The sequence below is a fragment of the Larus michahellis genome, chromosome 23 (genome assembly GCF_964199755.1).
Source record: "Larus michahellis chromosome 23, bLarMic1.1, whole genome shotgun sequence".
NCBI classification, from domain to species: Eukaryota; Metazoa; Chordata; class Aves; order Charadriiformes; family Laridae; genus Larus; species Larus michahellis.
In genome coordinates this window covers 334,854-360,423 of record NC_133918.1, presented here as the reverse complement: position 1 = coordinate 360,423, position 25,570 = coordinate 334,854, and the positions used below count along the sequence as shown (strand labels likewise).

The 25,570-nt window shown below is 49.7% G+C and overlaps 1 protein-coding gene across 3 annotated transcripts; it reads right to left on the bottom strand.

The window, feature by feature from the left end:
* Window positions 1-1,770: 1,770 nt before the first annotated feature.
* Window positions 1,771-24,100, bottom strand: BTBD2 (BTB domain containing 2). 3 transcript variants are annotated; one of them, XR_012584484.1, is made up of 9 exons: window positions 23,475-24,100; window positions 17,236-17,355; window positions 13,741-13,897; window positions 9,993-10,098; window positions 8,999-9,196; window positions 5,647-5,795; window positions 3,838-3,925; window positions 2,621-2,767; window positions 1,771-2,067 (listed from the first exon to the last, which is right to left on the bottom strand). XR_012584484.1 is itself a non-coding variant. In XM_074565797.1 (9 exons), the coding sequence occupies exons 1-9, from the start codon at window positions 24,074-24,076 to the stop codon at window positions 1,906-1,908; spliced, it is 1,773 nt and encodes a 590-aa protein (XP_074421898.1). In that variant the 5' UTR covers window positions 24,077-24,094; the 3' UTR covers window positions 1,771-1,905. The 3 variants fall into 3 exon arrangements, 2 of the variants coding, with proteins under 2 accessions (XP_074421898.1, XP_074421899.1); XM_074565797.1 differs by having other exon boundaries at window positions 5,603-5,795; window positions 23,475-24,094; XM_074565798.1 differs by lacking the exon at window positions 3,838-3,925 and having other exon boundaries at window positions 5,603-5,795; window positions 23,475-24,099.
* Between the last annotated feature and the right edge of the window lie 1,470 nt (window positions 24,101-25,570).

Genomic DNA, 25,570 nt, shown 5'->3' with positions numbered 1-25,570 from the left:
CCCTCTGCATCGCAGAGAGTCGGGTTCAATAACTAAGTCATGAACCCATCTCTTTTTTTTTTTTTTTTTTAATCTCTTTTTGTTTTTAGTACTGGCCATATTAAAAACATCCTACCTCGAAGCAGGCTTACAATATACACATCTTACACCGTCTTCCTAGAGAACGTAACACACTATTGACATCTCTAATAGCTACTGGTTAGGAGGTGCACCACGGGGAGCAAGAGGAGGAGACATCCTTTCCCCAGCAAGGGAGCAGGCACCGAGCTGCCCGCTCCAGCGAAGGATGACCAGGTTTCGACTTCCAGCAGTTAAACATGGTGGTAAGCGCTGCCCGGCGAGTTACAAGGGCTCCGCGTGCCTGGAGCCGAGGTTGGCAAAAGGGGAAGCTCAGCTTTGGGGCAGCTCCACCCCTGCCAGCGAGTCCCGCACAGGCTTGGGAAGGCTCCGGCCCCGCTGCCGAGCGGTGCTTTAATTACAAGCTGCCGAGGAGGGGGAGGAAACAGTCTCGTCGTCTTCGTGGTGGGCAGCAAGCGTCGCACTGGTCAGGCAGCCACAGGTACAAACCCCCCACCTCCTCCCCGGCAGGACAAACCTTTCCGGCTCAGCTAAAGTTGTACCTGCTCCTGGGGAAAAGCAACCGGCCCTCAACCAGGTAAGAAGGGGGCGACTGCAAGATGACCATGCTCAAAGCCAGGCGATATTTGTAAATCTTCCTCCCGCGCCTGTCCAAACAGGCAGACTGGGCAAACGTACACAGGCAAAGAGAACAATCTTTAATGTTTCCTAAACTGTTCCATAAATCCGCATCTGTCTGCTGCGGTACCAGGTACCGGGCAGCTGCACATCAAACCTCTCTCCCTACTTGGTCTGAAGCGGCCCCGGGGGGGGGGGGTAGCAATGCACGGAAAGGACCGAAGAGAAAATGCATTGAAACGTGCATGAAAACAGCAGCAGCGCACGGGAACGCGGGGGAGGCAAGTTCCCTTCCTTGCTGCAACTGCTAAACCCCGGCACTAGCCGCGAAGGATTTGATTAGCGCAGTCACAATTAGCAGGGGTTCCCTGCTGCTGAAAGCTGCCCGGGGCTTATCTGAGATCACCCATCTTTTGAAACGCGCTGCGGAGCCCGAAACAAGCACCAACCACCCGGCCCCGTCCCGGCAGCCGGCACACAGGGGAGGAGGAAAGAACTTGCCCAGCCAGAGCTGCTGCCCCTGCCCGGCTCCGCAGGTTGCCATCACCAGCTGCCCCAGGTAAAGGATTGTCGCAAATTAGTGAGAACAGCATGAAAACGCCGCAGTCTCTCCAGAGGCGCTCTAGTTTTGAGGTCTTCCCTCAAGACCGCGTCGCGCTGAAACAGCGAAGCCTCAGGGAAAAGGCCACTTTCCATAATTTTTGCTGAAGGCAGCCACACGTGCCGTGGCGGGCGGGAGGCGCCGGGCACAGGCCGGCCAAGCCCCGCTGTGGCAGCCCTTCTCCCCTCCGCTGCTGAGCGAGAGCAGAAGAGGACGCGCCACACAGCCCGGGGCTGTCTTCTGCAGGCTTATCTCCTCACAGCAAGTATAACCACGACCAGAGCCACTCGTTTCCATGCTTCTGACCGGTGGAAAAGCATCTACATTCATTACAGTCAAAAAAACGCATGTTGTTAGATAGGATTAATCAGTAAAGTGAAAAATGACTAGCCACAGACAACCTACAAATGATACCGGTATACCAGTTAGTCTGGTACGTGATAGCAGCAGAATCACTAGCACAAGGCAAAACATGAGCTTTGAAATGATTTTACTGAGACCTTTGGCTAGTGTGGCTCCAATCGGTGTGGTCAAACTCAGCCAGAAATTTAGTTTGGAAGGTCACGGGGAAGAGAACAGGAAAGTCCAGAGCCAGCTCCGCGGCCGCACTATGTGTAGAAGATGATCTCTGGGATTTGTCCATCCTCCACCGAAGTGCCGTTGTTATTCCCAGCCGCGTAACAGAACGTAAAGCAGGTTTTGGCTCCTGTTGTTGGTGATTCATGGATCACTTTGCGCAGTCCTTTGGTTCCATAGTGGGAATCTGGACCCTGCGATGGCCACAGAAACAAGCACAGGTCAAGACAGGGGCCGCAGCCCCGCGGGACTGCGCCGCCCGGGCCCACTCTAGGAGGTTTGGCCGCACAGCCTGCCCTGAAGCGACGAGCTCTGGAGACCTCACAGCACCTCCCTTTGCTTTCTGGTTCTCGCACCTCAGGCATTTTGAGCAAAGTCCTCGTCTCTGCCGGAACGTAACGCCACGTTTAACCAGATCTCAACAGTTAAACATCAACTTTTTTGAGGCACTGCAGGCAGGCCCTGGGTTACACACCCGCAGAACTGACCGTTCATCTGTATGCACCAAAACAAATCCCGTCACTTCGTCACTGATGTAGCCTGTTAATTACTGTACGCTTGCAAGACAAGTTAAAAACCAGCTCTGAATGCTGCGGGTGAACCATTCATCGCTCCACCAGGGGAAGGACAACAAGAGCAGACCTTCGAGATTATACTACAGGCCTTGAAAAACGCAGAGCAAGAACCTGCCTGCTTCCACCCATCCTTATAAGCCTCCCCTCCCCCCGCGCCACCCCGGGATGGTACCTTTAGAGTAGCACATGCCGTATAGTTGACGTTGGGTAAAATCTCAACAGGCTCCTTGAACATGACCCGGAAAGTGTTTGATGATCCGTCGCAGCTGAACCCCGTGTCGTTCTGCCCCAGGACCGTGTTACTGTCTGTGTGGATGATCTGCGAGACACGCGGTAACTTTTAATCAGCACCATTAGTTGAATGCTGCCCTGTGCCAGCGCAGGTGTGCGTCCCCTGAACTGGACCGACTCTGAGGGACTCGGGGTTTGACCAGCCCCGTTACGACTGCACTACCCCGCTGCTTCTGTCCGTCTTCGCCGCTGTGATCACAGCGAGTAACTGTGGGTTGGGGTCCCGGGTTGGGGTCCCAGACAGCCCAAGGCACTCGCCGCTTACCCTGAAGCCTGGCAGGGGACAGACAGCAGGCCGACGTCCTGCACTTGGGTCTTTGCTTGCCCTTCTCCTCCAAGAGCTCAGGGGCACCAGGAGGAGACCCTGACAACTGAGGAAGGGGTGCTGACAGACTGTGCTCATCACATCAGCCGTGCTGTGCTGGAATAACCTTCCTGGGGACGGTTCTTCCCAAGTGATCCAGACCAGGGTTACGTACGCGCACCCAGAACAAGGCACACAAGATTTCCATAAGCCACCCTGGTCTTTGAACAAGATCACGATGGACTTCAGACAACTGAGTCTCCCTCAGTCCTACTCGGTATTGCAAATGGGACACTGACAACACGAGGCCACCCATCAGCACCGCACAGGCCCAGCACAGGCCCAGCAATTGCCTTCTTCTCGTCCCTTGCTGGATTGTGGCTGCTCCACTGCATTTGTACAGCTCAGAGCAAGGGACGGCCCAGGCACCATCGCAGCACCCAACCGTTGCCGCAGCACCTGCAGGGCAGAACTGGCCTGGCCTGCTCGGTGTGGGAAAACACGCGTGGCTTCTTCTCAAACTGCGTCACAACTCTCCGAGACGCGTTTTCAAAGGCTGCGAGCGGACTCGGGGAGATACTGCAGTGACGCATGCAACGGGAGGTTGCGTAAAATCGAGAGCAATAATCCCTCTTATGCCCGGTAACCCATCTGGCCCTCACTACATCTGCCAACCACCCTATCTAGAGAACAAGTACAGTCCCTTCTGACTTAAGATTTTGTTGCATGTTCACTAAAGTGTGTAAATTAGTCCCTACAGCAGCAAGTATTTTTAACGTAGCAGAGAGAATTACCTGTATATTTACTTGGTAATCTGTTGGCCCGTGTATGGATCCGTATAATCCAAACCCAACTACAAATATCCTTTTGTTTACTGAGAACCTGCGGGAACAGATCAGGAAAGTCAGACCAACTTGCCACTCCTGTACTGTTTTCATACAAGGATGACACACAAATATCTTCACTCGCTTTAATATTACACCTATGACTTAGTCAAACATACTACAGGTTTAGGGCAACTCTTACTAATAGCTGAAATCCTTTACAGAAACCATCGTGTGTAAACTTACACCTTTCACTGTCCTAATGGGCCAGCAGTAATTTTATTTGCTCACGTAAAATACAGAGCTGCACAATCCCCTCACTGAACTTCAGAGCCCAGGCTCAGAAAGCGTTTTCGAGGTTGCGGTACGAAGTCGGCATCCGAAAAAGCCAGCCAGGCAAAGGCCTGCGGCACGTGGAGTAGCGCCCACCCTCACGGCAGCAGCAGCCGTTCCAGCAAGGTAACAGCAAGAAGTGTCATTAGGTATTTCACTGCTGAGCGCTGGAGGAGAATCGTTAATGTGCTTCTGAGTATTTGCTGCAGAGTGGCTGCACTCAAGATTTAGCCAAGAGCAGAAAATAAGACTCAACAGCTCCTTAACACAGCAACCCCTGCTGCCCACAGCAGCAAGGGGAGGACATTCACCCCGCTGCCCCGCTACAGCTCCATCTGCCCAGGCAGCAGAAAGTCTCAGTGCCTGCCAAACTGCCCCCATCATTTCTTCACTGATCCGCCAACATTTTCGGTCCTGCCTTTTTGAAGGCCAGACACCTGCGGCAGGCTGGAGACCACTGCTCTGCAGCCAGCATAAAACATTCAGTGTTGAAACTGCACACAAGCTTCGCTGGAGACTGACCCCGACCCCGCCAGCAGTTGCGGCTAAAGTCAACTACAAGCTCCAAAACGTCTCTGAATGTGAGAGCAGGAAGCGTTTGGAGCTGGCAGCTCCACCGACTACCATCTCCTGTAAGAGGATGAATGGACAAAAGATCCGACCGACAGCTCTATCGATATGCAAGAGAACCACTGATGAAAAATCTTGACAATTTTGAAGAACTGTATTAACCTAAGTCCTCCTTCCACCCAAGACAAAGAGGAAACAGGAAATAACCAAGGCTTTCCGATTACCTCCTGTCTTGCTCTAACTTGGCCACTCAAAGCCTGCAACACCCCCCCCCCACTAGCCACGCCACTGTCACCATGACTGGGCTTTACTGTTTCTCTACAAGCTTAGGTCTAAACAAACTAGAGGCTCGCAGAAAAGTAAGCGCAGCAAACATTTTATCCTAATCCTTCCCTCAAATAGGCAAGATTAAGGGGCTTCAACAAGCCACATTTACAATAGCGCAGGGAACTGACCTGATGGAGTCGGCACACCCAGGCCCAGGAGAAAGCCAGGAGCTGCCTGGTGACTCCAACCGCTACGTGCCCGTACAGCTGCAGGAACCCACTTGAAAAGGAGCGAACCAATCCCACAGCAGGCCTGCGCTGGAGGGCCACATTTGCTGGAAACTTTTGCCAATACCGAAGCGAAGTGGCAGCCCGCAGCTGCACGTGCAGGTTAACGCATCAGGCGATGCTTTTGCCCAGCAAAATGCCTTCCCTTCAGGCTTCGCACTACGTTTATATGGTGGAAGTCGGGGTCTAACACGTAACCTTGCAGATTTGGGTCTAGGGTAGGCTCAAAGCTCAGTAAACATGAATCTATCAGCAGCAGAATTAGCAGAGAAGCTGACCTTATCCTGTCACTAGTCCCACTGTACCCCCAGCGGCTCTCCACCTGCTGGAATCGGCTGATGCTGCACTCCTTCCCCCGCAGGCAGCAGCGCGGTCTGTCGATGAACTCCACCCGCGGCTTCGGGTTGACTGTGAAGTGGAGGAACAGGCTCACCACTTCCCGGTCCGTGAGGATTCCCGACTGGGCAGGCCCTGCAGAGGAGCACGAAAGCAGCGATGCCGTCAGAAACCAGAAGGGATCCTTTGGGGATTTACGTGGGGAGGCAAACTCGACTCGCAGCTAAGAGTGGGCCAAACCCACATCACACACGGGATCTCGCTGGTGTGCCGGGAAGTCAAACCCCAGGCAGAAACGTGCTGCCTGCCATCTATCAGCACGCCGGTCATGGACTGCGGAGCCGCTGTACGCAGCACGTATGTGAAATGATGGTTAAGCGTGCGGCTCTGCAGAGCACTGGGCTAAAAACCTAAAAACATGCAGCTAATCCTTTCCCCACTCCCTCGGGAGATGATAATACTGGTAAGAGACAGGGATTTTCATACATCTGCACCTGTATTTCGTAACATTACTGTCGAGGCATCACCAAAAGCCCATGAGGGGTAGTGGGAGGGAACGTCACCTGGTTACCATCAACTCAGAAAGTATAGGAGTATTTTTCCATCAAGACAAAGGTGGTTCAGCTCGTGCCACCTTTGACTCCCTCCTTCCCTCAGGCATTTAATCCCCGCTTGGGGTTTGTTTGGTGTTTTTTTTTTGTTGTTTTTTTTAATACCTTTATTGTAGAATCTAGGGGAAAAAAAGCTAGCAATTTTCGAAGAATTAAAACACATTCTCATCTTTTCTCTGGTAATTAGATGGTTTTTTCCTGAAGCGATGCTGAACTCAAGCTTTGGAAACTACTCTGAATACTTTCAAAAGTGGAACCGGGTGTCTTTTAGCTTAAGAGTCAAAAGCTGCTCTGCATCTCTATTTGCAAAAGGACTTTAACAGAAACAAGACTACTGCATACCCGAGAAACAATAGCATTAAGTGCTCGTTAGTGTGGGAAGCAAATGCCTAGCTACTTGTTGGTCCAAAACGACTTGTAGTTGGTTAAATTCAGCACAGCGTTATGCAGACATAATGTGGTCCAAGGCTGCAATGGGTAGAGATGAAAGAATTTAAGGACTGCTAACAGATAAATGAGCTTACAGATACTTTGCTCAGCAAAAATTAGCTGTCATTGATCATGTCTAAACTTATCCCGTGTTGCTGCAATTCAATTCTCAAATGTTTCAAATTACTTGCTCTAAGGGAGGGGAGGGACATATTTGCCAGTTAAAACATCTTCATGCAAAACTCCCATGTTTCACACCAGATTATACAATAAACTGGTGAAACCACTGTCTGTAAAAATCCTTTTTCTTTTGGGAGAGGAGGGGGCTGCGGGGAACGGTTTCCCTCTCCTACCTCTGCTGTGACAGGCTGCAGAGATGGGGCCCGTGCCAACCTCATGGAGTTCACCCAGACCAAGTGCAGGGTCCTGCACCTGGGTCGGGGCAACCCCCAGCACAAACCCAGGCTGGGGGATGAGGGGATGGAGAGCAGCCCTGAGGAGAAGGACTTGGGGGTGTCGGTGGGGGAGAAGCTCCACACGCCCCGGCACCGTGCGCTGGCAGCCCAGAAACCCCCCGCAGCCTGGGCTGCATCCCCAGCAGCGTGGGCAGCAGGGCGAGGGGGGGATTCTGCCCCTCTGCTCTGCTCGGGGGAGACCCCCCTGCAGTGCTGCCTCCAGCGCTGGGGCACCGACAGCAGAAGGACACGGAGCTGTTGGAGCAGGGCCAGAGGAGGCCCCGGAGATGCTGGGAGGGCTGGAGCCCCTCTGCTGGGAGGACAGGCTGAGAGAGCTGGGGGGGTTCAGTCTGGAGAAGAGAAGGCTCCAGGGAGACCTTCCAGCCCCTGCCAGTCCCTAAAGGAGCTCCAGGAAAGCTGGGGAGGGACTCTGGGACAAGGGGGAATGGTTTGAAACTGGAAGAGGGGAGATTGAGATGAGATGTGAGGCAGAAATTGTTTGGTGTGAGGGGGGTGAGCCCTTGGCCCAGGTTGCCCAGAGAAGCTGTGGCTGCCCCATCCCTGGAGGGGTTCAAGGTCAGGTTGGACGGGGCTTGGAGCAACCTGAGCTGGTGGGAGGTGTCCCTGCCCAGGGCAGGGGGGGGTCGAACTGGGTGATTTTTAAGGTCCCTTCCAACCCAAACCATTCTATGCTTGTATGATCACAAGGCTGTGATCTGCTCAGAGCTGCTGTTTGGCACGGTGCACACCGAGGAACAGCATGTGCCATGTTTTCACCCAGTGCCAACACAAAGGAAAGTTACCCAGTTCAGATGAATGAATCTCTGCCTCCCTGACCAAGCTGTTTCTGAAGAGATTCACGTCCCTAAGACCACACTGCTGCTGTGACGGGCAAAATAGAAAGCGGGTACCAAGTTTTAACCACAGATTTACTTCTTACTAATATCCATCTTCATCTTGAAATATGTACATTAACTGTTGATACGCTGACGCCATCTCTGCCTTGAGATGTGATGTGCAAAGGAAGTGGTGTCAATGACCCTTTTTGCTCCTTTGCAGCCTAAAACAAGTTTCAGTTTTGAAAATGGCTCCACAGTGTCTTTTAGCATGAAAACTATTTGAGCCAATTGCCAGTTTTCAGTCCCTGGAGAACCACCAGAGTACAAAATCAAAGACAACAGGCCATGAAAACAAAACAAAAAAATCTTTAGTCAAAACTGTTAAATGATTTAGACATCTTTGTAGATGAAGATCTTAATGTAAACTTGAAAAACGTTTTGAGACGCAGACTAAACAACGCCAACCCTACATCTCAAAGAACATTTTGAAAGTTTTTTCTGCTATGGGGCTCTGCTCTGAAGGGCATCAGCAAGACATGGCCAATGCCGCCACTGGATCACAGGCGGCAGCAAATAGAGGATGGGGAGAAACATTCTCATTTCTCTTCAGGAGCAGGGTACAATCAACACCAATTATCTGCAAGTCATTAGCTTCATGTAGTTTAAACGCTTGGAATAGTAAGAAAGGAAAGCATGCGAACCCCTGTGTGGATCTTTGCTCTCAGCTGAATGAGAAAGTAACCATCTAAACATACTATGAGTACAAACAGCTATGATCTGACTTGCTCCTACCCAATGGAGCACCGTAGTCTTTAAAAGAGTGAATGATTATGGATGAAAGTAGTGTTTACACAGTACATTTTGTAGATCAGTGGGAACGGAGGATAATCTCAAATTTAAGTTACTACAGGGTACACAGAGAAAATCCATTTTCATGTACTTGATCCTCTGTAGTTCAGAGAAAGCAAAGACCAGGGTTGCCAGAAATGCCTTTGTTCAGTTACCTGCTGCAAACTCCTCAATAGTCATCAATGGGAAGCGGATAAGAGAAAGCGCTTTGCCCAGTACTTTCCGCTTGTTCTCTGGAATCACCTGAAGTTGCTGCCGTTGACACTCAGCCTCCGACCAGCGAACCACTGCATTAAACAAACGAACCTCCCGGATCCCCAGGGTGTCCCTCTCCAGCACCGCAACCAGGGTGTCTGCAAGGCAGGACAGACAGTGACAACTTTAGGCACTAACCCAAATCACCTGATTTTACCTTGCCAGAAGTACCCTACGTACAGCCAAGATAAGTAAAAGAGAAGCAATTGGAAAAACAGGGTCTCCCAAAAGCGCTGCCTGCAGCCTCTGAGGAAGGTATATCTGCATATTCCATAAGCGAGTAACTCGCTGGAGCAGCAAACAGTGCCCACTTAATTGGCATGTTAATGGCAGTGCAGTAGAAGGAGTTGCAACTTACTTGACGTCAAGTTTGGATGAAGCAAGCAGCATGAAAGCCAGAAGGTTACCCGTGCCTTACCTCCACAGTCCATCTCATTAGAAGAAGGTTAAAGTCTGAATTTTAATGTTTATTAACTGTGCCCAGCAAGTTTGGAAACTGCATATGATAATTAAAATAGCCAGTTCTCGCTTCCAAAAACGCAACACCTTTTTAACTCCAAAACCTGACGAAGACTCATGAAACAATGCCAACTCCACAAAAAGAAGGCAAGTTACACCCACCCAAAACCTGCCAACATCAACAGAGGAAACGGGCTTTGTATCATGCCCGGAAAACTCAAGTTGCACCAAAGTAAGTAGATTCCAGGATATTTCTGCAAGCAAGCATGATCTTTTGCAAATGCCTTGTCTGTAGCCACTTGGTGCCAGACCGTTCAACAGATTGCTCCAGAACAGCAAAGCCACAAAAGAGAAGTGCCAAGTATTAACCTGTAATAACTTTCGAGGCCAGCTTGTTATGAAAGCATGGAGAGGGAGGAGGGGAAAAAAGCTTACCCAGATCAATGTCTGTAAACCCCTCTGCATTGATGGCATCTGATGTGTTCTTGTCTATGTTCTCCAGGCAAAGGCTGGCCAGCTGAGGCTCATCAAAAAGTCTTGCCTAGTAACGAAGAAGCAGTCGTTAACACAAAAGGTATTTTAAAGTTTACACTAAGGACCCCCCCCTTCCCTCCCAGAGCCCATCTTCATTAGCAATACTATGCCTGACTGCATGATGAATTCGCTGGGCTGCAGCAGTCTTTCACAAGCAGTTAAGCATGACAAGGCAAACACTAGAAAAATCTGCGCTTGGCATCAGTTCTGGTTGAGCTGTACATGTCTTCAGGCACGTCTTTGTTTTAGCATCACACCAGTTAACGTGGCCATAGTGCTTTCTAGCGCCATACCGGCCATGTCAGCCCAGCACAAGTAATTTTTACTACAGCGTTTTTATATTTAGACCAAAGCTTTGCCCAACGACTCCAGGCCTGCGCGCTCTAGGGATATGCAGAGACAGCTTATTCTATAAGAATATAGTCACCCTGACCTCACGTATTAGCAAAACCGCCTTAGCAGGCACACTGCTTGTGTCCCATTGAGATGCGCAAAACCCTGCAGGGTACACAGCCTGCTTAGTGCATTCGCATGTTTTGCACAGAAACAGCTACTCTAATCTAGTTACCTTGAAGAACTCCCCCCCAAAATAGGTTACTATTCCAAACAAAGCCTGCACACAGCTTGGAGAGTGGCTCAGAATCTCTCTGCCCAAGGTAACTGCAGTCTTGTAACAATTTCACTACCATTTCAGGTGCCCCCAGACTGCCAAGACATAGAATCATAGAATTGTTCAGGTTGGAAAGGCAGTGGGAACACACAAGAGTCACTAGGATGACCTCTTATTTCCAATGCTTTGGTTTTGCTATTTAGGGAGGAACTCCCTTAACATCACACTTCATACTTGCTAACGGGCTGTAGAGCTCAGCAAGGCCCACCTTCGACGCCGAGAGCTGAAACAGCTCCCCATTTTCTCAGGGAGCAGGGAAGCTTCAGCAGTCGTCACCTGCTCCTGGGGCTGGAGCCCTGCCAGCACCTTGCACTCTTGGCATCCAAGAGCTGCGACTGACTCAGACTTTACTACTATAGTGGCTCCCTTTCGACACATGAGGAACCTACGTTACACTCGCAGAGTTCTCACCGCACAGTGTCTTTTGGCAAGCTATTATTTCTTTGTTGATCAAAGTGACATTTGCATGTATGTCTGGCATGAAAGAGGATCACGGTTTACTATGAGGCACAATCAATCCGGAGAGCTATTTGCCACTGATATTTCTGCCAGAGATTAGCAGTTGCTTGAAACGCTGTCGATGACACAGCTGCTGGACCAGCAGGATTCAGTAATGATACACGCAAAGGAGGTTTGCGGCTCTACAGTCTTAGGTCCACAATCTGAAGCCTGTTGGGAAATGTTTTGTACAAGATGCATCTCAGGTCTGCAACTGACTGCGCAAATTGTCAATTTGTTGCAGTAAAAGCAGAAAACAGAGTCCAATTTTCACACTGAAGGACCAGAACCAAGAGCATTTTGAGAACAGATCCACTGAGATGCCTTATGCAGCCCAAGACACAGATAGGTTTCTCAAAGAACACCAGCCTCAACCATTTTAGAGACTTGATATACTGCAATATACGACATAAACTGGAACACGTCTAGTTTACAAAACTAGAACATAAGCTAGATACAAATCACGACTCACAACTAATCATAATGGATAAGCCGCAAACAAAAGGAACCAGGAAAGCCTGTCTCCATCTGTCATTTCAGCTGCCCCAGTGCAGCTGATGGAGTGCCAGGCAGTAGTATCTTGTTTTTGATACCTGAAAAACTAGGAACACCTTCCCCTTTGGTCAAAGAAGGACCTTTGTAAGGAAGTCACCATGAACCTAAGTGTTACCTTGCCAAAGCTGCAGTCAGGTTGCAGAGACGTAGCATGCCGCAAAAATCCCTGCATAAAACAGTACCACCATAAAGCTGACACCGCTAACCCTCATGAGGTGATGGCTCATTAAGATGCCTCTTCAAAACCGCAGCCTACAGGAAAGATCTCTTCTCAGCCCTTGGATAACGGCTCCTGAGCTTTCAGCTTGCAGGCTGCTGAACCCAAAGAACGGGAGCGCTGCAGTCAGAGTTACAATTGTCCTGCCACGCATCTGAGGGAGTGCGGATCTGGCTACCATCACCCAAGTGAGGATCTTTAAGTCTGGAATCTTCCCCAGGGAAATGCAGTGTGGTTCCCCCTGTGTCTCAGAGGCTGCCTTGCTTGTTTACGGCATGTGGAAAAGGGCCAAGTTAAAAAGAGGATGTTTAAAGAGGGACACGGTATTTTGCAGCACTAGCTGAATCCTAGCAGCGAAGAGCATCTACAAGAGCAATGGAACGTGGAACTACTTTAAGAACCTGATCCAAATATTTAAACTTAAATAATATCCCAGCCTATCTGCAGCAAACAAACAAAGTGCTCAGCAGCGACTGCTTCAGGCCAATGCTGCTTCAATTTCTGAGAAAACTGCTGGTGTAGACACTGACACAGATGCGATAGCTAGAGTCAGACCCTGAAAGATGCCTGTACTCCTGACAAGGAGGAAAAAAGCCAGCAGCCAGATACGCTGGGCAAGGCAGGACAACCCCCCAGAGCCAGGCCACCTCAGTGCACAGGGTCCCAAGTCAGGGCAGCTGTGAAAACTCCTCTGCAAGGTTTGTTTAACACCAGAAATCATGGCAGCTTTCCTGAGCTGGCTGATCAGAAATACCCTCCAGAGCTAGTATTGCCCATTCTCTAAAGGAAAGAAGCTCGCACACACAATGCCTATTTGTTTCTCGTTCCTATACCACCCAGAGCAGGGCGTCCCTGGCAACACTACACACTGCGCTGTGGAAGTCACTGGTATGTCACCAACTGTCAGCAGAGAGGGTGGCAGGGACCAGAAAGAAACGATGGGGCTAGAAAACGGAAAGGATAGCGATGCTAATTTAATCAACCTGCACGCAAAGTCTGATCATCTCCAAAATAAGCAGAAATTGTAAACACTGTCTTCTAGTTTGCTGCTTAGAAGAGACAGATGGAATATGGAGTAGTCTGGCCCTTACAGATTGGATCAGACAGAGGGGCACAAGGATGCGCAACCGACCCCACCGAGAGTCAAGAAACGCAGCTGCACTGGAACTGCAGGTTTGCGTGCCTTCAGTACAGTGGGAGGGTGAGCTGGAACAGGCTTTGTTCCTCTCCAAAGAAAATAAACTGAAGCACTCATGAAAAAGCTGCATCTTCTGTCTTTCACCCCCATTTCAGGGAAACTATTGCAAAAATTCCTTCAAAGAATGTCTGACTGGCTAGGTGTAGCAAGCAGAGAAAGCTTATTATATCACTCCTGAATCTGAACAAGCAAAAATCCTCTCATTTCACTTTTCCTCTTGGCAGATGAAATTTTTCCACCCTGTTAATTTCTTCCCCAGCTCACACTATGGAAGGAATCACCTGCCACCCCAAAACAGAAAGCAGATCTGAAACGGCAGCAACAGTTGCTGTATTTCATTGTTCTTTGTAAGAATCTGCTCATCGGCCCTAGACTTCTGTAAGGAAGAATGCAAAATGACACAGAACTGCTCCATTTCAGATGATCAACTCCGTAACACTCAAAAAACTTCTGTTTTCCTACCGTGATGGACCTTGCTCAAGGGACTTAATGCAAATGATTGCAAACTCACCTGTGTTAACAGCATGAATGCATTGTCTGCTCGGAGGTTTTTTTTCAGAAACTCCACACAATGAGCTTCAAGGGCTGGAACTGCATATTTTTTAGCTGTGTAAAGTGTTGTCATAACAGTCTCTGGTCCAATCTGAACTTCGTCTGAATAAAGAAATCTGAAAGCATGCAAACAAACATTGCTCTAGTGAAGCCAAGAAGATAACAGGGTAAAAACCCTGGCAGTGCATAAAAAAACATGTTTGTCTGCTCATCATCCTGGCCCCATTTCCTATACTTGAGAGATGGAACAGTTTTCACATCCTTTCCACTGACTCTGGTTTACCAAGGAGAAGCGGGTTTTTTTTTGTTTTTTTTTTTTTTTTTTTTTTTTTTTTAAACACACTCTTTATGGTACAACTTTTAATGAATGAAATAGCTGGAATATCTGTTGAAGCACCTCAAACTGCCTAGCATCCCACAACCAGAGAGCTGTTTATTCTGCCACTTACGCTAGCCTAGAACACTCTCTGGCCAAGGGCACCCCTTAAAATTAACGGTTTTGGCTGTTTGATTAGACTAAACAAGGACAAAAATTCAACCCTGCCTACTTCAGAAGAGAAGCTCCATTTTACGTACTATTTCAAAAGCGATCAGCTCAAACATATATATCCACTGCAGATGAGGTGTTTTATCCATACCCCACTTTCCCCTCGTCTCTTCACTTTATATACCGTGCTGTTTCATTTCATTGTATAGATGTTCAAGTACAGCACACAATATAATTTCAGCATAAAGCAAGAGTTAATTGCAATGAAAAACAAGGACTGCCATGCTGCTAGCAAAGCATCAGCCGTCACCGTTAGGCCAAAACAAGGAAGTACATTCATACCGCATGGAAAAACAAAGGTCTTCATAGGAAGCCTGACCGAGCCGCCTCATACCCAAGCATGCTGATTAGAGACAGCAGGAACTGACAGGCTGAGCCCAGTAAAACCAGTTACACACTTGATGTTAGTCCTAATCCCATGCAGAGGTTTTTGTTTACTGTTTTTCCTTTAACCAGTCGAGCGTTTGCCAATCAGGATCTGAAAGGCACAAAGCACAGAGGCGTAATATTAAGCTTGTTAACTGTGCTTGGCATTCCTATTCCACAAGATATTTTGGAGACTCCAGCAATTTCTTTTCCTGTGTTTCTCCGAAGGGGGCACAGCAACGTGTGGTGTGGCTGCTGTTCCTGGAGGCTTCACGCAGCAGCAGGGACAGAGCCAGGCAGCGTCCCCGTCTGGAGGGACCTGCAGTGGAGCTCCTGGTCCTCCAGCCAGAGAGGGCCAGGATGCGATTCAGAGGAGCATAGACAGGGGGATTCAGAGGAAGGGAAGCGCTCTCGTCGCTGTTGAAAGCGGGCTTTTGTGCCGCTCTAGAGCATCTGTTAATAACAGCATCAAGCCACAGGCTCAAGAACGTATTTTGCACACATCCCCCTTCACCAGTCCTACTTTCACTAAGTAATCCTTTTTATTACGAGATTAAAAGAAAACATTTGCTCTAAAAACAACTAGTTCTATTTACTGCAATGACTACGTTAGTATTTATTTTTACAATAGTCCAAACAGCGTGCTCTAAGAGGGATAACAAGAGAGGCTCGAACTGAAAAAGTGTAGTATCAATTTAAAAGAACATTTAGATTATAACCCCATACAATCAAAAATGTTCTTTGTGTTATCATGAAAATGACAATAATAACAAAAAAGGATCTTTTAAGGAATTATAGCAGACCTATTAAAGGCAGATAAATACAATCATGATCTACGTGTCCAGAAGGGACCTTCTGCTGAACATTCAGGACGGGCACTTCGTCCCTTGATAAGCTCCTGGTCCTACAACATTAGGTCAGGGCTTGGATCAAGCCCAGTACATATGTAAGGATCAGCTGCCATTTCAGATCAGTGTTTGGAGGGATTGGTTTTACTCTAGGAAGGTTCGGTTTTACTCTAGGAAGGTTCATACCACGTTCTTGGTAAGCTTCCTACTGGAACGCAGCACCCAAACTTCCTTTGGCACATTTAAGCTCTGAGCATTTTAGAAGTGACAGTTTGATTCTAGACTTAAGCATCTAAGATATCACTGGACCACGTGCACGGCTACTGTAGCATAACTGCAAACTTTAGAGGCACTGTTATAATCCACACACAATTTCTCCTATACAAAATATAAATGTGTCTGTTGAAATCCACCTAAACTCATCACCTTAGTCTTTTCAATTTTCATATTGTTTATACAAGTGCTGAAATCTCAGCACTGGCAGGGAAACCACATGACTTTGCCTCTAATTCACTCGGTATTTTAGCTTCACTAAGTTTTAAAGACAGATACTAGCTCTGCACTCCAGAGAGATTTGCCTGGCTGATAGAGAGTCATGTGCCAATTACAGGGATTCCCCCATGTGCTGGTGCCTGGTTTAAAATGAGCCAAAAGGGAGGGGGCTAGGGGCTCCCTATTATTTCTGGTCTTTCGTTCCAGTGAAGATCAATTGTAAAATCTAAGATAGCACAGTCACGACTAAAGCACTTTTTAAAGGTAAAGCAAAAAGTGTGCCAAAGCTATATATAGACACTGCTCCTGATAGGAGGCAAGCAGGGAACATGTCAAGAGCACAGGACTGGAAACCCCTGGAAGTAGGTTACAGAAATCCTATAGAAATGGGACAATGACTTTTCAGCATACATTCAGGATTGCTGCTGGGTGTTACACAGCACCAGCCGAGCTTAAAGAAATTGGTGAATAGCATCTTACAGCCCCTTCCTCCTCCTTCCCCCAGCACGCAGACTTACAATGCATGCTGTAAATGTAAATTCAAAAGCAGTTCTCCAAGAGAGGAATAAAACAGACACAAGGAGAGATACCACACAGAATGGCTGACGCTGATTTCACACCCTTGCTTACCTGTTATAACTTGCTCGTTTGCCCATAACCTAAATGAGCTCCAAGTATTTGTAACTTCCAGAGCTTTAAGAGGATCGCCTTTCCCCACTTCTCTCAAACAGCATTTGGATCAAATCAAACCAATTCACGAATGAGAATTTATGAGACAACGTCTGATCAAGTGAGTATCAACTTAACTACAAAGGCCAGCACATGCACTTACTCCGATTGCTAACCAGAACACCTCCCTGTTGGGGCATTTGCATGGTGTAACTACATATAACTACATATTTATAAAATTATAAACTCTCCAGTACGGTTTTGCCCATACTGCAGAGCAGCAGCAGGAGGGCATATTCACTGAACTATTGCTAAACTAAAACATGGAGCGAGTCAAATGTTTTTGAGCTAGACTTTTACCCAGGAAAAGAGGGGTTTAACACCAGCCCTTGAACAGATCAACAAAGAGGCATTTTATTTAGAAACTTAATGACCTCCGCTTCACCAAATGGTTTGCTGCTTTCATTAAAAATATTCATCTCCACAAACAATTTGTTCATTCCAGTTATACTGTACATCAGAAAAGTCTTACTTCAGCAGAGCTAGGAAGGCAGCAGGCTCCACATCAGGCAGCTCGATCTCTGTAGAAGTTGTGGCCATTCCACCATTAAACATCGCATCGAAGACTGCGCTGCCCACAGCCAGCACAAACCTAACGTTAAAAAACAAACAAGGAAAAAAAAACCAAAACAAAAACTTACGTTAAACCATATTCACTTTCCAAAAAAATCCCAGGCTAGTTACTATTCCCCAAGGCCAACCCCAAGGGAAAGCAAATTCCTAGCATTAAAGCAAAAGTGTTTTGCAACAGAAGGGAGTGTCAGGCTTTCTGCTCGTTTACTGCAAAAACACCAGAGGTACAAGTGACTTCACTCTGAGCCCGTCACAGTATACAACACAGTGATGGTTCCCCAAAGACAAGATTTCGTGCATTATGGAACAGAATATATGCAGCTGGTTTGCAAAGTCCTTGTACAAATCTATGGACCATTCACGAGGTTCGAGAAGCTAAGAAAGGACAAAGTTAAGGAATTTAAGTTCTTCCATTGAACAGAGCTCAAGTCTTGGTGCAACTCCCCACTGTCACGCACTGAAAACTCTTATGGAAAACTTGTGAATACACACTACCCATCCTCCTCCCTTCTCCCCATATGCCAGGACGACATCCTTGGGGACAGCAGGGCAAGCTCTCAAAACATGCGAAGTGCCCCGGCAGCGTCACCGGGAGCTGTGGACACCAGCACCTCCCGCAGCAGCTGGCACAGGAGCTGCCTTCCCCAGGCACGCTGCTGTCTCCTTCCGTTCCAAACCTGCTTTCGGCTTAACCTAGAAGGCAGAGAAAATCTCACCCAGAGCAAACTAGCACTGCTAGGTGCACACAAACCCTTTTCGCGCTGCTGTGAGTTTATGTGGTAATTAACGGCAAGAAGCATGTTATCGGCCCTAAAGAAAGAGGAAGCCAGAATTCCCACAAACCAGGTTTGAGACCAAAAATAATATTCCAGCACTCCCATGTAAACAAGATGATTTCCCTCACTGATAAACACCAACTCCTATTTTAGGAGGAGGCACAGGCCTGCGCTGCTGAGAGGCCTGTGTATATTTAAGCTGCTGTACCTGCCTTATGCCTTGGAAAAGACATTTTGAGAACTGTCATTGTTTGAAAACGCAGAACTGAGTTTTTCCCAGTAAAGCAATCTTGTCCCTGGTGTCATAAAGCACAGGCCACGCAGGTGACAGCTCAGCAGCGTGGGGAAGCGGAGGAGACCAGGCTGCAGAAGCGATTACTGCAGCCACTTCTCCAACCCACTGCAAAAAGGAAGAAGCTGGAAAATTCAGGGGCCCTTGCTGCAGCGGAGTTTGACGCACACTTCCACAGACAGAAGCATCAGGAACTGCAAGCAGAAAACCGTACAGGACAGAAAACACGAGACAAATCTCCAGTAGTTGGACCCCAAGGAAAGCCCATCACTAAAGGGGAATTTCAGTTAGATTTCACTGCAGCAGGAAGTGACACAGAAGCCTTTTTCTTTTCTTTTTAAACAAAATTTGTCATTTTCTCACTTTTCACTCCCCTCCCATCCAGAGGAGGTCTTCCATAGATACAATACAGCAAAGCGCCGTGGACGTGCCAGGCTTGTTTGCCATGACAGACTGTTGGGCTGACAAGCCGGGTTGTATTGTTTCTGATCAGTTAAAGAGAGCTACGGGCAAACCACAGTGATTTTTAAAAAAACCCCAAAGTACGCACATGCCTATTTCGATCAAATAATTCTGAAGAAAAATGTCTAGAACAAACAAACAAAACCAAACTCGTTCACAATACTAGAATTGCTAGATGAAACAAAAATCTCTGTTCCTACAGAAGCAGTGATGGTGGCGAGACAATAGCAGGCATTATCTCTGAGTATACATCCTCGATGAGCAGACAGCCTTCAAAAACAATTTGAAAAGGGCATTAATTAAAAAAAACACCTCTCAAATTTTTGCTTCCATTTCACTCGGGGACAAGTCAGCCTGATTATTTTAAACTGCTGAGCCCGAAAGGGATCCCAGTAGGTGCCAGAGATACACAGGACTCTGAATTTTAAGTTTCCTTAAAACATTAACAGAACAACTAAGAAAACCCCTCTCCCTTCGTGGTGTCTTCTTACTCTTGCTAAAACGAACACTTAAAGCTATTCTAAAGACCCCCCAGGAAAAGCAGGGATGTGCATCATTTCTCTTACACAGTCTAACAGTTTTCCCCAACTGCTCAGGTCTGCAAAAGGAAGAAACGGGGTTTGTTTCAGATGGGAGAAACACGACTATTAAGCCAAACTGGCAGAGTAACAGGACTTTCTTTTGTTTTCCCCTCCTATTTTCTGAAGCGCTGTAGCGGCCACGGCACAGCAAGCCTCTCTCCTAACCCCAGGGTGCACCGCCTGATGCAAACATGCAACTCTCAAAAGGGAAATGCAGGTACCCTAAGCTCAGCATAGTAACCCACCTTTGTCACAGGAAGAATTCAAACAGAGGGTTACTTTTAAACAACGGCACGGTGCACATAATAACGCAGACTACTGAAAAGATGCAGAGAAATCAGCAGAAGCGAAGCAAAAGAACTAAGAAAGCAACACTTGATTTCTCATCATTCCCTCTGCACGTCTAAGAATCAAAGTGAACTGACTTTCAGCAACAAGTCACAGGAACTTCCACGAGCTTAATAATTTGATTTGTCTTCACGAGGATCCAAAGTTGACTCTGAAGGCTTTTGAAGGCCTGCAAGAAAACGTCTTTCATTACACTACCGATAGCTTCCTACCCACCAGTTTTCACTGCTTCCTTGTTCACCTTGGCATCTCCACCTTTCACCTAGTTTAATTTGTATACCCAACAGCCCTGCTCCCTTTCCAGGCACTATGGTAATACCAATAATAAAATAAACCACTCAAGAACCACGACTATCCCACCGCTGCACACCACCTCCCTCCTCCACCCGCTCCACTGTGGAGAAATCTTAAAATGTCTATTCCAGAAGAGCTGGCACAGGAACAGAGCAAGACGTGATGTGCTGGAGCTCGGTGAAACCATAGATGACAAGAAGCTAATGAATGAGGATCATTTGCTTGCTGCATCCTTCAGCACAAGGACCAGAGACAGCAGGTGAAACAAGCAGGAGGCAGGTTCAGAGACGCCCAGGAGAAGCCCCTCACATGCAACCCCAGTAGTCGAGCGCTGGGACACCTCGGCACACAACACTGCAGGTACTGCAAGTTAATACACATCAAAAAAAAAGACAGGACAAGCTCAGAAGAGAGACGCCTGGAAACAGCAGCCAAAAACCTACTCAGACTGTCCCTGAGCTCCAGATCTCCCAGGCTGGAATACCCAGGGGTGTATCGCCACACGCTTGTCCTGTTCCCTTTTGGGCCATGTTTTCTGGCCGATTAACAAGGTTAATTATCACACCCATGCAGCTCCTGGCTCATGAAGTTTAGATGCTTCTAATCTCATTGATGTTGTGCTTGATGAAGCAGATCTGAAAAAAGACCAAAAAAACCCCTTCCCTGTTACTGCTCAGCCGAATCAATGCGTTGACCTTGGCCACGTTAGCATTGTGAAGCTTCGAGGCAGCCTGCTCCATCCAGCGTTTATTAGCCTTGACATCAAAAAAAACTTAAGGCTGTTCCATCTTCTTCATGGCTGATTCAGCAGCAAGAGGGAACACACTCAAGGATGGAGCTTGCTCCAGGGTAGGCAAGCAACTTCCACAGGGTCTGGAGCCTCATGAAGGTGGAAAACATCTGATTTTCTCAGGGCTGCAGATGCCTCACAGGACAGTTGCTTGGATAGATGAACCTTCAGTTGAACCCAGCACAGCCACTCATGCTATTTATCTACTAACAGGGCTTTCACACACAAAATGAATATTTGCTCTTAGTCGCTATGTGAGATATCTATTGTCTGCTTTATACAAACTGAACTTGCCAGACTCTCTTAGAAACGCACCTGAACCTACAGCTATCTCACACTCAGAAACCTCCTCCCAGCACCACCACCACATGTGGACAATATCAACCATGATCGCTCGACATATACGCCATTTAGCTACCTCAGCCTACAAATACACCACCTCTGCTATGCTCCTTCCCAAGGAGCCTGACCAGGGAGCAGCTGCACTATCACTTCCAGCTCCTGCAGGACTGCAACTCTCAGATTATTTGTGCTAACCAGTTTGCCGCCAAAACTGGCAATTTCTAACACACCACGCAACCATAGCCAAGGAGACAAGTAAGATATCGCAGACCACTCCTCGCGGCACCACTAGCCGCTGTCCAAGAACCCTATTTAGGATGTGCTCCTACTGCAGCCACGCTTTATACCTGGGCTGGTCTGAAAATTTAACACAATAAAACCAGAGAGTAGAGAAATACTTACCTGTTAACTGTGCATTATTTCAGACACCTAGCATCGAAGTACGAACATCTGCCCCGGTCGCTGAAGCAATACAGTGCCTCTCAAATGAAGCTCATGGCTGCTTTGAGATTCTATTCCAGCGCAAAATATCTTCTGCTGTCAGGCTGCTGTGGGAGAACTGAGCACAGAAGGGGTCTGGGTGGTTTTATTTTAAGCTCCCTGCTTCTGAAATAACCACGGTACTTCATGAATCATCAGGATATCCCAACTGTAATATCATACAGGCAACTTTTACTAAAATCTATATAATCCGTAAGTGGGATGTCACAGCGTGACACACTGTATTCTATCTTTACCACCCAGAGCACCAGATGGATTTCAGAGCAATTAAGCAGCATTTCACTTTGGGGCTATTTTTTTAAAAGCTTCATTTATTTTCTATTTATTTCTGGGCTGAACATCGTCCCTCCCCACCTAGCAAGCCTAGTTCTCAGGACAGGGACAAGCTTACTCAAATACTAATTAAGCTTCAAATTACAAAAGAACAGAACTGACACCCTAAATGCTCAAACCAGCCTAGAAGTGTGTTTCATTCAGAAAGTGAGAGAAAAGAGGAAATCTGAAGGGGAAAATTCCAGCAGCGCAAGCACTTAGGAGCAAAGCAATAGTTCAAAATAGTTTGGAGTGAGGCTCCCTTTGCCGAGCGCTCAGGACGCCAAATAAGCCTTCCCCCACCCCAATTAAAACAGGTCCCATCTTTGAGCGAAAGGCTCTTGCATTCACTGTCGGTAGAGCCGAGCAGCCCAGGAGGCCCTTCCCGGAGCGGTGGGTTGAGTGGCATGCATCCATTCACCGGAGCTGCCCCAAGAAGCAGTTGAACATCCATCGGCCACATCGGGTTTGCGCTTTCCAGGTGGAGGAAATTCCGAGCAGCTCAGAGCTGCAAACTCTTAAATGGCAGCTCGGCCTTTAACCTTGACCAGTTACCACATGCCCAGATGTCATTCTCAATACAGCTCTTCCAGAATCGTGGGGTTTGGTTCATAGTAGCGGGTTACCCCTCCAAAATACAGGGCTTCAGAAAAGATTCAGTAAAGGTTATTTTCAAAAGAAAATGTTGTGGCAGAAATTTGGCTTCTAAAATCATCGCTCTTTCCTTTCCATCCCCAGTGTTCTCACCAATCCCTGTATCTGTCAGCAAAAATCAGGCAGCCTTGGAGACTATTCCTCCTCTGCTCCACTACCCACAAAACCAAGGGTTGCTTTTGAGCGAGATCCAGGGATCTGGGGTTTTTCCCCGCAGCGCTTGCCCCAGTCGCACCCACCCTCCAGGGAAATCACTCCCAGCCGAAAACGGGACCCCGTCACCCAGGTTGGCAACCGCAAGAAGAAACACAGTATCGATCGAGGGTTAGGGCAGATTTGAGACAACAGCAATGGTCATCACAGACCAAACTGGGGGGACCTCGGTGCTGGTGCCTCCCACCATCCCGCTGGGAGCGGAGCTGGGCCTCGCCGAGGCCGCGCATCCCCCGGAGCTCCAGGTAGAACATGGGGTGAAGTTACCCAAACCCCCTTTCTCCTTCCATAAGGGAGGCACGGAAGCCTGAACCCTGTACCACCCCCTCCGCCCCGCATCACCCCCCAGACGTGCAGGGGGACCCCCAGACACCCCACAGCACCTCCACGGCCTGGCCCGAGGCCCGGGACCCCCGACCACCTCGCAGCACGGCCTACGGGCCACCCCCACGGCCTGGCCATGCCACCACAGGGCTCCACAGCCCGCCTGTCCCCCACAGCCCACCTCGGACGCCCGGGTCCCCATCCGTGGGGCACCCCACGTTCCCTCCCCGCCTCCTCGGCGGGGCCCACCTGTGCGCCGGGATGCGCTGGGAGCCGCGGCCCTTCCCCACCAGGAAGTGGACGTCGCTGAGCACCTCGTTGTTGAAGAGGAAGGCGAACCGCTCCTGCACCGTCGGCTTCGTCGCCTGCCAGTTATACACCGGCTCCCGCTGCAGCGCCCCGCCGGGGCCGCCCGCCCCGCCGCCGGCCCCCGCTGCCCCCACAGCCGCCGCCGCCGCCGCCGGGCCCCCCGCGCCGCCGCTCGCCGCCGGGTTGGCGGCGCCGCACTGGTTGTAGGTGAGGCCGGGAGGCGAGGGGGGAGCGCCGTTGGTGCAGGCAGCGGCGGCGGCGGCACCGTTGCCCGGCGGCGGCGGCGGCGGCTGCGGGCAGGAGGAGGAGAGGCCCCCGGGGCCCCCGCCGCTCCCACCGGCCGCCATCTTGTGCGGCGGAGGCGCAGGAGCGCGCGGCGCGGGGCGGCGCTGCAGCAGCACCAGCACCAGGAGCGGCGGGCGGGACACGGCGGCGGGCGGGAGGGGGGCGGCGATGGTGATGGCTGCGGGGCGGGCGGCGGCGGCGGGGCGGCGGGCGGCGGGGCGGGTGGTGATGCAGAGAGCCGGGCAGCAGCGGCGCATGGAGCACGGCGCGGCGCCGCCGCCGGCCGGGCCAAGGGGGGAGCGGCGGCGGCGGGGCGGGGAGAAGGCGTGGGGCGGCGGGCGGGCGGGGCCGGGGTGCGGGGCCGTGAGGGGAGCGGGGCCATCCCTGAGCGGGGTGAGGGGGCGACCCCCGAGGGGAAAGAGGGGACATCTCTGAGGAGGATGAGGGGGCGATCCCCGAGGGGCGGCTGGGGGGATGAAGGGGCGATTCCTGAGAGGCAGTGTGAGGGATCGCAGAGGGGGCTATCCCTGAGGCGGTGATCCCTGAGGAGGATGAGGAGCGATCTCTGAAGAGCAATTTGGGGGACGAGGGGGCGATCCCTGAAGAGCAGTTTGGGGGATGATGGGGCGATCCCCTAAGGAGCAATTTGGGAGGGGGGCAAGGGGAGCGATCCCTGAGGGGCAGTTTTGGCGGGTGAAGGGGCCATCCCATGAGGGGGGTCATTCTCGGGGGGATGAGGGGCCGGGGGGAGCAATTAATGGAGGGGAGAGTGAGGGTTGTGGTGACGAAGGGTGTTGGTGCTGGGGGCTGAGGAGCGAGGGAGGTTTGGGCCAGGGAGAGGAGCCATCGGGGGCTGAAGGTAGGGTCGGGGGACGGGAGGATGTGGAGGGGACAAGGGTCGCTCCCTTCCCGCTCTGACAAAGCAGCTTTTCCTCTAAAGCCTCGGCCATCCCCAGGACACCCTGATCCGTGTCACCCAGCAATTCCTCAGAATAATTAGCTCAGGCCGACAGGCCACCATTGCTGACACTGGGCCTGGAGCACCACCTTACCGAGAGCACTATGGGTGTTACCCTGCGCATAGCAGGGAGCCGCAGCTCTCCTCGGGGACAGGCAGATCCGCGCTGGCCTGATCCCTCACCTGATCGTGCCCTGCTGTGACGGAGATCCTGTGAGATCCGCTCAGCGGAAAGGCACTGGCCAGTGGGTCCCCACCGATGGCCATCTCACCGTCCAGCGTGAGGTGGAAAATGGCGGGGGGGGACGGGCAGGACGAGCCTGAAAAGCAGAAGGTTAATTAAGAGGCTGTGGCAGTGCCTTGCTGTGATCTCAGTAACTGAACTGTTAAAGTGATTTATTCTTCATGGGGTAATTACATTCCCCCTTTCGCTGTTATCTGTCCCCTCATCTGTGTTTAGCTCTTGGAGGTGCGTTTGGGAGCAAACGTGTAGTCCTTGATTCAGCAAGGAGATGTCCCGTCTGCCCTTTCTGTTTTCTGTGCCTTTGTGTTACGGTTTCTGTGATACACAAAGATGTGCTATCTGTATTGATTCAAAGCCTCCAGACCCTCGTATGGCTCGGGGATCTCACCGATTAACCGCTATGGCCAGACGCTGACGTGGCACATGGCAGCAGTGGTGTTACACCACTGATTTTGATCGAGAGCTTCTGACCTGGTTTTGTATCATGTTATCAAATACCTGTTTCTGCTGCCTTACCTGCTGGCAGGTTTCTGCTGCATTTTTTAAGGC

Bases quoted from the DNA above. Each gene is read 5' to 3' on its own strand.
- BTBD2 (XM_074565797.1), bottom strand. From the start codon at position 24,076: ATGCGCCGCTGCTGCCCGGCTCTCTGCATCACCACCCGCCCCGCCGCC. The intron at 17,356-23,474 runs GTGGGCCCCGCC...TTTTAACGTTAG, and splicing joins CAGCGCATCCCGGCGCACAG to GTTTGTGCTGGCTGTGGGCA. The intron at 2,768-3,837 runs GTAATTCTCTCT...CGTGTCTCGCAG, and splicing joins ATTACCAAGTAAATATACAG to ATCATCCACACAGACAGTAA.